Genomic DNA, 13,353 nt, shown 5'->3' on the forward strand with positions numbered 1-13,353 from the left:
TAAAGGCAGACTTACAATGCGCCCGAGCATCATCGATTTAACAACGAAGTATAACGCTATTGGTTTAAAATAAATATATGATATATACGCATAATTCTGATCTGGCTTTTGTATTAATTAAACTCACGTTTTTAGGTAGAACCGTAAACGATAACGTCTACTGCACACACTTTTTTTTGTACGCTGAACGAACAAAATGAAAATAAACTGTAAATACTGTTCAGTTCCTTGACCCGTCTCACCGATACAGTCCAAATGTTACCTATCCGAACCTTGAGCAGATTTTGAAACGTCAAGTTCCACAGAAAATTTCTAGTGATTAAACTGCTTTTTCATTACGTCATTATCACACACAATTGATATTAGAAGAGAATATAAATATTCGTAAGTTTTTCGAGGAAAAAATGAAGTGGTTCGAAGGAAGCATCAACGAGGCTGTGGCAACATCGAAATCCAGGAAAGCGATTTTCGTCGTTTTTGTGGAAGGTGTGTATTTATAATGTTAGGTTAGGCTATTATTCAGCCTGGCAATGTATGTTTCTAATAAAAACCAACTTTTGGCGTCGACCAAGATGATCTTTATGCAATCCCGTTTCATATTGCATCAAATCTCGACATTTGTTCCTTTCGCAAGACATATTGCAACGTACTTGTGTTTTAGGCAAGGATGACACATCAGTGGAAGTTGCTGCAGCAATCAATGCCGCAGAAGTTTCTACTAGATTGGAACAGGACGACTTTGTAGCGATTCGTTTGGAGAGTGGGTCCGAAACCTACAGGCTTTTTGCTCAGATTTGTATCCTTTGTTTATAATTGTTTCATATAATTACTGAAATTTATCGCTGAATGATTTTCCTGAATAATTTTTGTAAGATCAATTGGTACCTGTACCATCTATATTCTTTATTGGCACAAATGGGGCACCATTGGAGATTGTTGCTGGCACAACAACAGCCAATGATTTACTAACAAAGATTGATTCAGTTTTAACAAAATCAGGGAAAAATAAAACTTCTTTGTCGTCTAGCTTGATAGATGCAGAGAAAAAAGCTACTGCCAGTGGCAGCGTTATTAGTAATCTTAGTACAAGTTCTAAACCTATTGAAAGTGATAGCACAATAAATTCAAATGCGGATGTGTCCTTGAAGCAAACAACAGTAGAAGCAGAACCCGCTGTAGAGACAACTACAACAGTAGAAAATGAGAGTAATAGTGTACCGGTAGAAAATATAAAGGTAGAACCGTCTCCTGTTGACAAACCAAACAATGTTCCGTCAGCGAGCAGCGAGCCACAGGAAACATGTCCCCAAAAGTTAACAGGAGAGGTATAGAGTCCTCTTTATTTTCAAGGTCATGCAATGTTGTGAAAAAATCATTAAAATATATCGTATTTTTAGGATACTACGAAGAAAGTACAACGGGTGATGGAACTTCAACACAAAAACCTACTTAAAGATGAAGAAAGAAAGGAAAAACTGCGGGAATTAGAGCGTCGCAAGGACCTAGAAATGAAACAGGCTCGTGAGGAAAGGTTAAGAGAGAAAGCAGTGGATGCGGCGGCCAGGGAGAAAGTTAGACAACAAATCGCCCAGGACAAATTAGAAAGAAAACAAAAAGCACGAGACATGCAGGTTGGTGCACCCCTTATTTTCACTTTCTTCCGAAATACTAAATTCGCATTTCCGTCTTTGGACAAGATATATGTTTATTAAATGCAGCAACAGATGCAGAAACAACCGGACCAAGAACCGTCGAAACCAGTCGCGTCGGTTGTAAGCAATGCAACCGTGACTCGAATTCAGTTCAGACTGCCATCGGGTAATCCTCATATGGGCCAATTCGAATCGTCGAATTCTTTGCGTGATTTACGTAACTATATTGTCCAGAACATTGATTTGCCTTTCCATCAGTTCTCGATGTCGATCTCATTCCCCAGAAGAGACCTAACCGCTGAGGAAGACGATAAAACACTGTTAGAACTGGAATTGGTCCCCACAGCTGTTATTTTGATCCTGCCGATGAAAAATGTAATTGTAACAATTCGAAGAAATATTTTGATTTTGACTCTCCTTTGAACATTTATTCATTTGGTTTTATGGTTTCAGTCCGACGTCACAGCGACCGTGTCATCGTCCCAGGATGTTGGATTTTTGTCACGGATTATGTGGACCTTTTTCGCACCTATTCTGGGTGTTTATAATTATGTGATGGGTTATTTCTCGGGAGGTAATCGTCGAAATACACCGAGACCACGCAACCCCGACAACAATGACACGGCGAATAGTTCCGATGGAACCATAATACCGAACCTTCAAAACGTTGCCAACTCGTCCGGGTAGGTCTTCACATTTACGAAGGAGTTTCTTTAACAGTCGAACGCACGACTCATTTCAATGTTATTTGTGGTATTTAGTTTGGTCAGAAGATATTTGGGTGATCAAGGGGGGACAACCATCAAAACGGAGGGGAATATACATAGACTTCATTCAGGTGGGGATGATAATGATGAGAATAACACATGGAACGGTAATTCGACGCAACAAATGTAGCTTCTATCATCGAGCTTTCCAAGATCCCAGTGGGTTCAGTTGGCTCATTAACTAGAATGCCCAACAGGTTTAATTAAAAAAATTTATTTTGTTAATCTTTTACACTTTCTCCCCCGATTCTTTGCACCATAAATCGAATATTACCACGATATGATCACGGTAAAGCCGAAAAAAATAATGTTTTATTTACACGTGAAGTATTCTCTTGACATTTGGTGCTCCACCCCCAATAATGCAGTTCTATTTAGATTATTTATTCTTAATCGCAAACGATAGACAGACCAGACGGAGCTGTCCAGCTGCGTTGCAATTGCTACGCATATATCCTTATAAAGATAATATGAGTGTCACAATATTTCAGGACTTTTTGATTAACGTTTGAAGATTTTCTTCGAGAAAATTCTTTCATTGTTCTCTTCTAACAAATAACGCAACTACGCATTTTCGGATGGTAACACGAATACGCGTTAAACATAGCAACTATATTACGTTTTATTGTATGATCAAAGGCAAGATGCACTAATTAGAGGGCCTTTATTCTGTTAATATATAAATAAAGACATACAAAAGACAAACTCTGTATAATCTGTCGTTTCTCTTTCGTCACCCTGCAGAAATGGAAGCGAGCGCACTACAAGTAACGAGTACTTTGAAGAAAAAGAACAACGCTTTTAAATAAACTCAAACCCTACTAAATTTATTTTTACAAGTGTGCTCATTTTGAAATATTAACTCCTTTTTTTTTAATCGCATGATTTGCACAATGTTCAACTTTGTTTAACATCAAGCTACTGAAAAGCACAGTATAATAATAAGTATAAAAATACTTATTGAAACCCTGTTACTTTTGAGCATCTATATAGACTTTCAACATGAAGCTCGAATTGGTAAGTACATGTTAAATTAGATCTTCCGGCCGAAGTCACGCTACCGAAGTAAGATGACACGGGACGAATTATTACAACGGCGCAAACACCGAATCGCGGTTCGAGATTTTTCGTCTGACGAAACGCGACTCCAAAAATATGTTCAAGGCGAGGGGGAACCACCGCCAAGGGGAAATGCGTCTGCATCGGCTTGTTTTGCGGTTGACACGTCCAGAGGAACCGATAATTTACAAGGGAAGAGAGATCTGTCGATCGCTGCACCAATTAAGCGTGAAATTGACAAACATTTTGGCCGACTTGTACCACCAAGGGTCTCGGCTTTCTGGCAATATAACATATCGCAGAACCTGCGATAGGAGTGTCGTCTGGGTAACGTGATCCCAGGGACACACCTACTTCGAGTCCTTTCGACAACTCTGTTCGTTGCACGTTGCACCGAAGAGTGCAGGATCGAACGTCGTTTCACAACGATTCCTTCGACAGCTCATATTTACGATTCGGTTAAAAACGGAGGGATTCCTATGAATCAACCGAGACGCGCGTAAATCAATTTTAATTAGATTCTGTCCGGCGAGGAATTGTCACCGGGCGAACGTTACCCGGGTCTGATTTATACGGAAGAATCGCGACTTGGCCGCCGTTTGTTTGATACAAATTTCTGCAGTGTATTCCCGCTGGTTCGCATAATCGTAGCCAAGTTCCACATCTGTCAACAGTTCTTGTATCACTCTGTCATCCCCATCATCGTCGCGTTAATACAGGCGATTGTGCGCCTAATAATCTCATTAAACTTACGGCTGATTGCCGGGCCCGGCCGCGTTCGGCCTGACAAACTTGTCGCGCTTCACCGTTTTATATGAATCCATAGGAATCCAAACGACGCGAACCGTTGGCTAAGATCTAATAATACATCCGGGCTATTCAGTTTTTCATCTTGCTCGTCTTGTTCTAGACGAATGTCCGAAATATCCGCCGATATCCGTGAATCCTTTGCAACATAATCTTGCACGTATTCGTTCAAACATCTACATACGGGTAACGAATTCAGACGATTATCGAGAATGTTACACGTTCGGTTGATCGTACGCCATGATTCGGGTAACAGGACGCCCCGGAAGTCGACGAGTTTTATACGACTCACGTGCAACAGATTGAAAATTGATTTCGAATCCGCGCCCGCCTTCTGTCAAGACAATTATTAAATAGCGTTTCATGGCGGTGACAGAAATTTATGGATACCTCATTACCACCGTTTAGTGACTGCTACCGTCGCGCTGTACGAGATCATTAGGGGCTCCTTCCAGAAACGCACGTGCTTGCCAAGAACCGCCCCGCACGGTCGCCGATTGGCCGAGCAGCGGATGACGTTGGGAGCACGTGGCTTTTCGACACCGCCTCGAAGAACGAAGAATTTGACTTGGCTGCCAAAAAAAAATATTGTTGGACATCGCGAGCAACCCCGACAAACAGTCGCTGGTTTCAACTCTAATCCCGCGAACGGTCCGCAGGGTGTCTATGAATGCCTTGTATCGGTTCAATCGGAGATCATTAGGTTCCCAATGACGGCACTCGGACGTGTCACCGATTTTTTGTAGAAGAAACTGTTCGTGTGCTTGTGGCTCCCATGGTGATGATCATAGTGTACGAACTGTGTAGTGTGTAAAGAACCGAGGGAACTATCATTAGAACGTCGATGCGACGTTCCTAATGATTGCGCGCTTCTATCACGAAGAACTTTTCAAGTACAGTAATTAGAAGATTGGTGGATGATACACGATAGAAAAGGATCATCTAGGATGTCGGAGGAACGTGTAAAAGCTCCAGAATCCGTCAGGGACTCGACAGAGTTAACGGAAAACCCGAAAGTGTGCTCGTTCAGTATCGAAAGCCTTTTAGCGCCAACCAAGAAGATCACGGAAGATGAAAAGCGTGTACCCATGCAAACCGAATTGTATTTGCATGGTCATGAGTGTAAGTAGATTAGAGAGAGTATGTTTTTAATTGCCAAGTATAAATTAGTTGAAAGTTGCGTTGATTGTTTCAAGTAACGAACGATTCGGATGGTCGGAAGCTGGTGGCGCCGGATTCGTCCATGATTATGGTCGAGGATATCGAATTCGATGATTCCGATTTGGTCTGCTCCACGTCTCCCGAGCCCGAAATGTGCTACGGTAAGTGGAAATGAGATTTTCCAGCAAATCCATTCAGAAATGGTATAGATATTCATTAAAGAGATTTTGTTCGGTGCGTGCGAAAAGCTTTTGCTACCGGCGCAGAAGGTAACTCCGTGAAAGTTTCAACATATCGGAGCGAGAGTGTTCAATTTTGCGTTAATTATGATACAGAAGACAGGACTTGAATTATACAAGTGTTCGACACCTGTGTTTGTTTTATCAAATTATTTCGCTAACAAAGGTGCATAGGCTGAAACTCGAGGATAAAGACAAGGGCACACTTTTCGGCTCCATTAAACCAAATATTGAAGTTATTTATAAAGAAACAAACACAGCCATTAAGCGTCGAATTGTAGCGTATCTCTTTTATATTTACATTTCGCAAAATCATTTAATTAATGAAAGTATCTCAATCCAGCACCGTCGAAACGTCTGCTCGGCCTTTTAAAGCCTTCACAGATTCTTTCATCGCGTTTTAAACGAATGAACAATCAAGACCAACACACAATCACGAGAATTTATTACTATTTAAAAGCATGATTATAACGCATCGCAGAACCGGAAACGATGCTTATCTCGAGACAAATGCGCCAACAGGGAGCTCGAGATCGCTTTGAGTCCGCGAAACCCGTGATTATTACATAGTGTGTAATAAAGAGTAATTGTTCCCACTTAATTCGGATATTGTTACTAGCGTGAAAGGGAGTAATTGTTACAGAATCCAACCGGCTCCCTCGTGTGGTAACGAATTCGTAAGTTTGCGCGGAGGACCGTTGCCCGTGAGTTTGATCCATTACTTCCTGCAGGGTCCACGCCCACTCAGTGTTCCTGCTTCTCGTCCACTATTTATCTGTCTCCTGCTAATTCTGCCATGGAAATGCAGCAAAATGTGCCTTCCCTCGGTACCTAGAACAGAATGAAAAAAGACAACCTCGACCATGCCCATTCGGTGACATCTTGCACTTCGACGCAGTCGATCTTGGTCTTCGATCGCTGATCTTTACTGGCGAACAATCCTTTCTTCTCTTACACTACAATATCGAGTCAGTCAGCAACGTCTACTAAATTTTGTACATTGTACATTTGATTTAACACTTTGAGGTCCATGTTGGTCGTTGTAAGACCGACACAATTTTGTTGCCAAACTTGAAAATCAATTTTTACTACACCCTATTAAGTGAACCAAAGATTAGTCTACGAGCTGTGAAAATGTTTCCAAAATCATTGCTATGATAAACTGTCTTTTCTTGTATTATTAACTGAGACGCCAATAAAAATTGCTATACTATAATTCGAAACAATTCTTAGTTAACTGCGGAATGTTCAGACTGCGGATTGGTGAAATTGATGGTGAAAATGAAACAAACTGTGGAGACATTCGAAGAATTTGAGAATTCTGTTACACGAAAAGCTTTATTTAGATAAACAGTCTTTTACTTTCCGTGTTGTAAGTTAGACGGACGATAAAGTACGCTTGTCCAGTGATTAAATTAGCAACAAAGTGCCCCAAAGTCCCTGATTTGTAAACGCGAGTGCATTGCGCGACTTATGAGTTAGTATCGAAGACCGCGGGGGCAACTTAATCCCGTTTCGCCAGAAGGATTTAAGTTTCTCGACGACTAATTTCTACCAAGGACCCACGGCACGCGTGATTTACACAGCATAATGGTCGCCGCGATAAATCCGAGATCTAAGGAAAGGACAATTTTCGTTTGCGCTGCGTGCCCGGGCTGAGTCTGAGATATGTGGGACGTCGCGTCCAACTACAAAGCCGTCAACGCGATGCGTAAATCTTCGTGAGAGCAGCCTCGCGGACGAGTAAAATCGTCCGAAAGTTGCTCCCCTTTCGAACAGGTTCGTCTTTCTTATATCTAATGGGCCGTATGTTGCCTGCATGATCGCGTTGATCGCGTCTAATACAAATTCGCACATCCATCCGCGTCGCTTCTTTAAAATCCTATTCAGATCGAAATCAGCTTCTCCTGTTTCGTTGAAGTCTCCACCGAATCGTCGATTTCGGGGAACCGGTACCCTTCATTCTTCGGCTTTTCAAAAGATCTTCTTTTACACAATAATCCCAAACGAAATGATTGGATTACGTTATTGAGGGTGTTGGTTTATGATTGAAGTTTCTGCTGAAGCCATCAACCATACCAGATGTAGGCTTGAAATCAAAAAAATAATCTCAGCTAATGCGTCAAGATCAAAAACCGCTTCACGGGACTGTTCCGTTGAAGTCTCCTCTCGATTGTCGATTCCGGGGAACCAGTACCCTAGATGATAACAAAAGGCCCGGCCATTTATCTCAGCTCGGGCACCGTTTGACCAATCGAGGCGGCTCGCGCACGAATTAATTATACCGCCGGTTGGCTGGCCAGCGTGAGAGCCCGTGCACCGGCGAACGACTGAAAATTAGCCACGCTTTATCGCGCATTTCTACTCGTGCTCACGCCATTCATCACCGAATAATTAGGAGACAAGTTCACCGTGGCTCGCGGCAATTAGGTAAACTAGAGGGCGTGGTGTTCTATTTCGGCTTTGCTCCACGGTGCCCCGTCCCGTCCGCGCCCCGTCGCGCTGTCGAATCCTCTTTTTGCTCTGCGTTTCGCCTAACCCTTTCTTCCTTCTTCGCGGAGCTCGTTCGTCAATGCAACCGAGTCAGAAAGTCGACGACAAATGAGCCGCGAGAGAAGAACGGTCGCCCTCTGAAAATATTTTCCTCTTCCGGCCGCTTCCGGTAAAGAATGCGTCGTGGATCCTCCAACATTACTTTTCCCTTCTGGTTCACGCAGTCTTGTAGTCCTGAAATGGACTATCCATTCGAGTTCCTTCGAAATTTAAAACTTTTTTAAAATTCTCCAAAACCAAAACACTTCTTAGATGGATGTCTATTCGAAATTCCACGGAGTTTTTCGTTGGGATCAATGGGAATGGATTTTTCATCCATAATTCGCTCCTATAATTTATATGCTCCCTGATCGCTTTACTGCCGACGGGACGTGGACAGTGGCAATTTGTAGAACAATTTGATATTATTATCCGCGTGTGTGTACTGATATTTAGGCTTCCGAGTTGGAATCTTTCCTGACTTTCCACGTACACAAGCGTGCACGCCGAGTGAATTAGAGGCGGTACGGTTTTAGCCGACGACTCGGTTGTACGGGCCGAAGGGAAGTCACGAAAAACGCGCGAGAAACGCGACAATTACGTCGCCATCTGACAATTAGTAGCCGGTAAACGACACTCCGCGGCCCCTGTAACCGCGCCGCAAATACTTTTATCGGGATATTTATTGCCCTTCCAACTGTGAGGGTCGCTCGCCGAGATCCATTCTACCCGGGAACAAGGAAGCTTTAGGCGACGAACGATCGGTGCTAAAATAACCGATTGCCTTCGGGTTTGATTGAAATTATCCGAACAGACAGGTTCGATTTCATTCTGTACAGTTGTTCCATCTTCTAGTTGTTGATAACGAAGACAATGAGTCCCGATAACCCGGATAACAGGAACATAGCTTCGATCGGAAATAAATGGAGCTGTACCAAGGCGCTGACGAAAAGCCACCATTAATTGCGAGCGGTGTTTCATACACCTTGACTGGGGGGGGGGCTGTTTTCGTTTTAATTGCTTTTAAACGAGATCGAGCGGGGTGCCGGCGACAACAGCGACTCCTTTAGAGCCGCGCGAGGCCCAATTACCCCCACGAAATTTTCCTCCTCATCAATCTCGGGACTTTTTGCCCGTCGAAGTTGTTTATATTTATATTTATCCCGGGGTGTACAAGCCGGTCGTACAAGACGTCGCGCCTCGCCCATGAGGAATGTCTTCGGGGTCTCTTTTAGTCGACTGGTAACAGGACCGCGCTCTAAGCAGCGGGGATCATCTTCTAATTATCTGCCCATTCGTCATCCGACGAAAAACCGTGGCACCACGCCGCTGGATATATGTCTGCTACTTCGGTGACCAAAAAAAGGGAAGATACTTGCGACACAGCGATGCCATCCGCGTCGTAAAGCCGCGCATCTTGCCCCGCTTTAAATGCCCTCCGTCAATTTAGCCTTTTGAAGGATCGGGGAAATGTTTCCACTCATCTCGTACACAATCCATCCTCCTACAACATGGTTAAGAGTTACGACATTTTTATTTTCTCAGTTTAAATCATCAAGTATATTTTGTTCAATGAAATTGTCAAAAGAGTCCACCTTGAGAGGGTTAATTGGTTCACACGATGAAGAGGCGTTGGTTAATAGTTCGACGCGTCTGAGGACTCATCTTTCGCGCATTGCAGAAGCATGTACCAGCAGCAGCGGTGCCAACTCCACGACAGGTGCGGATAGAGATGGTCAGGAAAAAAGTGGCAGCGTGATTAGCGATGACGAAAGAAAGAAGAGGCCCCGCACGGCGTTCACGGCCGCGCAGATTAAGTCGTTGGAGGCGGAATTCGAGAGGAACAAATACCTGAGCGTGGCGAAGAGATTGCAGCTCAGCAAGAGCTTGAAGCTCACCGAAACTCAGGTATACATTGCATAATTCGCGCGATCGTTATTCATCGTAGGAACACGCCGTTGAAAGCTGACGAGTACTACGCTGTCAGTCCGGAGAGAAAAATAGCTGTTGTCGCGAACGGGTGTCGTGTGCGATACAAGTTAATCAAACGTGTCATGATTCACTCGACATCCTGTGCGCGTCTTAATAGAGGGAACATAGACTAGGCGAGATCTTACGATGATTAAAAGGAAACACGTTCCCCGCGGAAGTCGAACGAGCCGCACTGTGTACAATAAATCGCGATAACGTCCGCTCGCTGAGACTTCCGCAGGCCTCGCCACCTGAAATAGTTTAAGTCCCCTGTCCCTAGACCAAGTTCCGTCGAATCAACCGACCCCTGAGTTAGTTATGAGAACGAAGGCCACCATATGTGCAGGCGCCGGGTCATGGCGCCATGGGGGAAGATCGCCCTTTAGGACCAATTAGCACTTCTACGCCCTTTCTTCTCGCGCAGTGCCCCGAGATAAGAGAGCAAAACGCTCGCGTCTTCCTTTCGTAGAAATGTTTAATTAATCTTCGCTCGCGAGGATCGCGTTCTGCTTGGAAACGCGTTTTTGCCGGCGCTCCGCGGACTATTTCCATACAAGTGGATTTACTCCGAAAATTTTCACGTCGCGATATAGGTTACAATTAAGTCTTTTTGCAAGCTACGGTCACAAAAATTTTTAAAGGTCCCGTTCGCGATTAGCAAAGTATAATAGACAGATACATGAGCCCAGTTCAGGTTTTCCCAGTTTTGAGCGGCTCTCGGCGGTTTCTAATATTACACCAAGTCGAGGACATGGCAGGTTCAGTGGGTAGGTTTAAGTAATCTCGTGTTAACTACACAAAGTTGTCAGGTAGATTGAGCCAGTTACATAAGTTTCCCCGTTCACTTTGTAGAGCACTGGCTAGGGGGGTAGTCCGGGCTCTAAACTAATTAATTTACGATAACGGACTGGATATTTTCCCGTTGAGCATGGTTGCGATCGGCCGGCTAGCAGTGTTGCGAGTCGCAATAATTGCCAGAACCGTAGAAATATCGTGCGGCACCGCGAACGAGGCAGATAATTATCTTCGCGATCACGGCGAAAGGGAGGACGATCAGACGACGGATCAGAGGGAAGAAGGAGACGTGTCGTCCCGCAGACATAACTGTCACAATATTTCTCGTAGTTAACGAGCCAGCTCCGGGAGTCCCCTTCTTCTTGGTGTTTCTCCGATCTTCCAGCATGCCACAAGAACCAAACGTCCCGGACGACGGATGCGGCGAGGCGTCGGACCGAAGAGGCGTCGATTTTTTAATTAGGATATATTACCACGGATCCGGTCTGTCCTCCGAAAATTCGAAGATCATTTTTTCCCGCGCCCCATCATGTGTTCACTTTTTTTTTTGACTCGGTACACTGTCACACGAAACACTCCAATCTAAATCACTCGGCAGATTTTTTGGAGTATCTAGTGTCAGATGAAAAATTTCGGAGTAATTTCGGTGTTGCAAGGCTTTTATAACATGAAAGCACTGATTTCGCAAGAGGGTTCAGAAACTTTAGCACAGAGCTTTGCAAGTGCCTCGGTAGCGCAGTAGGCAGCGCGTAAGTCTCATAATCTTAAGGTCGTGAGTTCGATCCTCACCCGGGGCAAATATTTTTGATGTCTAAATGTCAGATTCGAAATCAATGTTATACGCGACCTACCTTATCTGATCCTTATCTTTTGCTACTTAATATTCAACGAATTCTGTACATACGATGTTAATCGTTGTATTTTTTTTTTTTGATATCGTGTTTATCTGGAACATTTATACTATCTCATTCCTATCTGACATGCTCTATCATTCTCGTTCGCTTTCCCCAATTAATGTCCACTACAACTAACCATTGCATGTTAAATGCAGGTCGTTTTGATCCAATTGTAACTGTTGTAGAACTCAATTATTCATCTATGCATTGTACAATTTAGATATGAAGTTGTGGAAGCGCACGCTAGACTTTTCTCTTGAAACTTTCATGCAAAATTAGTTATATGTATATCCATACAACCTCCAAGCTAAAATATTCTCTGTGTACGTCCTAGAACATATAATTAATGCAATTAATACAACAGTTTCTGGACAGCTCCTTTTTCTACCATTTCACATAGATTATTGATTATATCCTCATAGGACAGTTTTGCAACAACAATGGCTTTCTCTCACGCTCATCAAGCAATTTGTTTCATTCGCAGATTAAGATATGGTTCCAAAACAGACGCACAAAGTGGAAAAGGAAGTACACAAACGACGTGGAGTTGCTCGCTCAACAGTATTACTCCAGTTTAGGGATTCCAGCGCCTCGACCAATTTTTGTCGGGGACCGTTTATGGTAACTATAACATTCATCCTCTTTTCCACGTGCTTCTACCACTTCTACTTATCACTTGAAATTTTCGACAGGTTTTTCAACTATCCGGGACAGCCACAACCGGGCACACCAATTTTTCCTCAACATTTGGCGACAGTCCCTCTGCCACCCGCATTACCAATAGTTCAACCACTACCAAGCAATTTGTCAATGGGACAGCAGTCTTCAATTTTTCAAACCATCCCCACAAATAATCCACCGTATCATTTGAGTCAGAGATTAGACTTTCGGCATCCGGACACGTAAATCAAAAGTGTTTGTGGCCATTCTCGATTATAGTGTGCGACTGAGTCACTAAAAACTGGAATCGCGTGTGATAGTTACTGCTAAACACTTTAGATTGTAGCGCAATGTATTGTAATTTATGGTAGCGTTTTCAAAAATTGAAAATTTTTAATACTTTCTGCTATGTGGACAAGCGATGGGATTGAAACGATTCGAAAATCGCGCCAGTTGTGGCGCCGTTCGTACATATCACGCTCGAAAAACGAAACTCGTAGGGATCGAATTTGCGTCGGTAATGTTAGTTATTTAGGAAATTATTTTGTACTCGCATTTATTGTAAGGAGGCACAATATACACAGTATATAATTCATTCTTTCTATCGCAGTCTCTCCGTTTGTACAGGAAAAACTGAACAAACGCATCTTTATCTCCAAATAATATTAATAAATAATATCATATCCCCCCCTCTTTCTTGTATACTACTATAGAAAACAAACTAATAAATTATTTATTAAATATGTACATCGAAATTGGGTAGAGAAATGATAATAATAAAGTTTGTTACGATATTTTCTTGTATGAAATAGGG

General features: G+C 43.1%; 2 protein-coding genes and 1 non-coding gene across 3 annotated transcripts; all 3 read left to right on the top strand.

Annotated features, from left to right (window-relative positions):
* Positions 1-219: 219 nt before the first annotated feature.
* LOC143211327 (UBX domain-containing protein 4) lies at positions 220-3,124 on the top strand. The gene is made up of 7 exons (XM_076428861.1): positions 220-486; positions 662-796; positions 874-1,325; positions 1,398-1,631; positions 1,719-2,027; positions 2,106-2,335; positions 2,414-3,124. Exons 1-7 carry the CDS (start codon positions 405-407, stop codon positions 2,547-2,549), a joined length of 1,578 nt encoding a protein of 525 aa, XP_076284976.1. The 5' UTR covers positions 220-404; the 3' UTR covers positions 2,550-3,124.
* A 1,623-nt stretch (positions 3,125-4,747) lies between these two features.
* LOC143211330 (uncharacterized) lies at positions 4,748-13,328 on the top strand. Its single transcript, XM_076428866.1, has 5 exons — positions 4,748-5,407; positions 5,482-5,607; positions 9,899-10,125; positions 12,364-12,500; positions 12,572-13,328. Exons 1-5 carry the CDS (start codon positions 5,203-5,205, stop codon positions 12,783-12,785), a joined length of 909 nt encoding a protein of 302 aa, XP_076284981.1. The 5' UTR covers positions 4,748-5,202; the 3' UTR covers positions 12,786-13,328.
* On the top strand, positions 11,708-11,780 carry Trnam-cau (transfer RNA methionine (anticodon CAU)). The gene has a single exon. It is a non-coding gene; the product is annotated as a tRNA-Met (tRNA).
* Positions 13,329-13,353: the final 25 nt, after the last annotated feature.

This window comes from Lasioglossum baleicum, chromosome 8 (assembly GCF_051020765.1).
Source record: "Lasioglossum baleicum chromosome 8, iyLasBale1, whole genome shotgun sequence".
Lineage (NCBI taxonomy): Eukaryota > Metazoa > Arthropoda > Insecta > Hymenoptera > Halictidae > Lasioglossum > Lasioglossum baleicum.

Excerpts from the sequence above, each read along its gene's own strand:
- LOC143211327 (XM_076428861.1), top strand. The coding sequence starts at position 405 with ATGAAGTGGTTCGAAGGAAGCATCAACGAGGCTGTGGCAACATCGAAA. Across the intron at positions 487-661 it reads TTTCGTCGTTTTTGTGGAAG|GCAAGGATGACACATCAGTG; the intron begins GTGTGTATTTAT and ends CTTGTGTTTTAG. Across the intron at positions 797-873 it reads CAGGCTTTTTGCTCAGATTT|ATCAATTGGTACCTGTACCA; the intron begins GTATCCTTTGTT and ends AATTTTTGTAAG.
- LOC143211330 (XM_076428866.1), top strand. The coding sequence starts at position 5,203 with ATGATACACGATAGAAAAGGATCATCTAGGATGTCGGAGGAACGTGTA. Across the intron at positions 5,408-5,481 it reads GTATTTGCATGGTCATGAGT|TAACGAACGATTCGGATGGT; the intron begins GTAAGTAGATTA and ends GATTGTTTCAAG. Across the intron at positions 5,608-9,898 it reads CGAGCCCGAAATGTGCTACG|AAGCATGTACCAGCAGCAGC; the intron begins GTAAGTGGAAAT and ends CGCGCATTGCAG.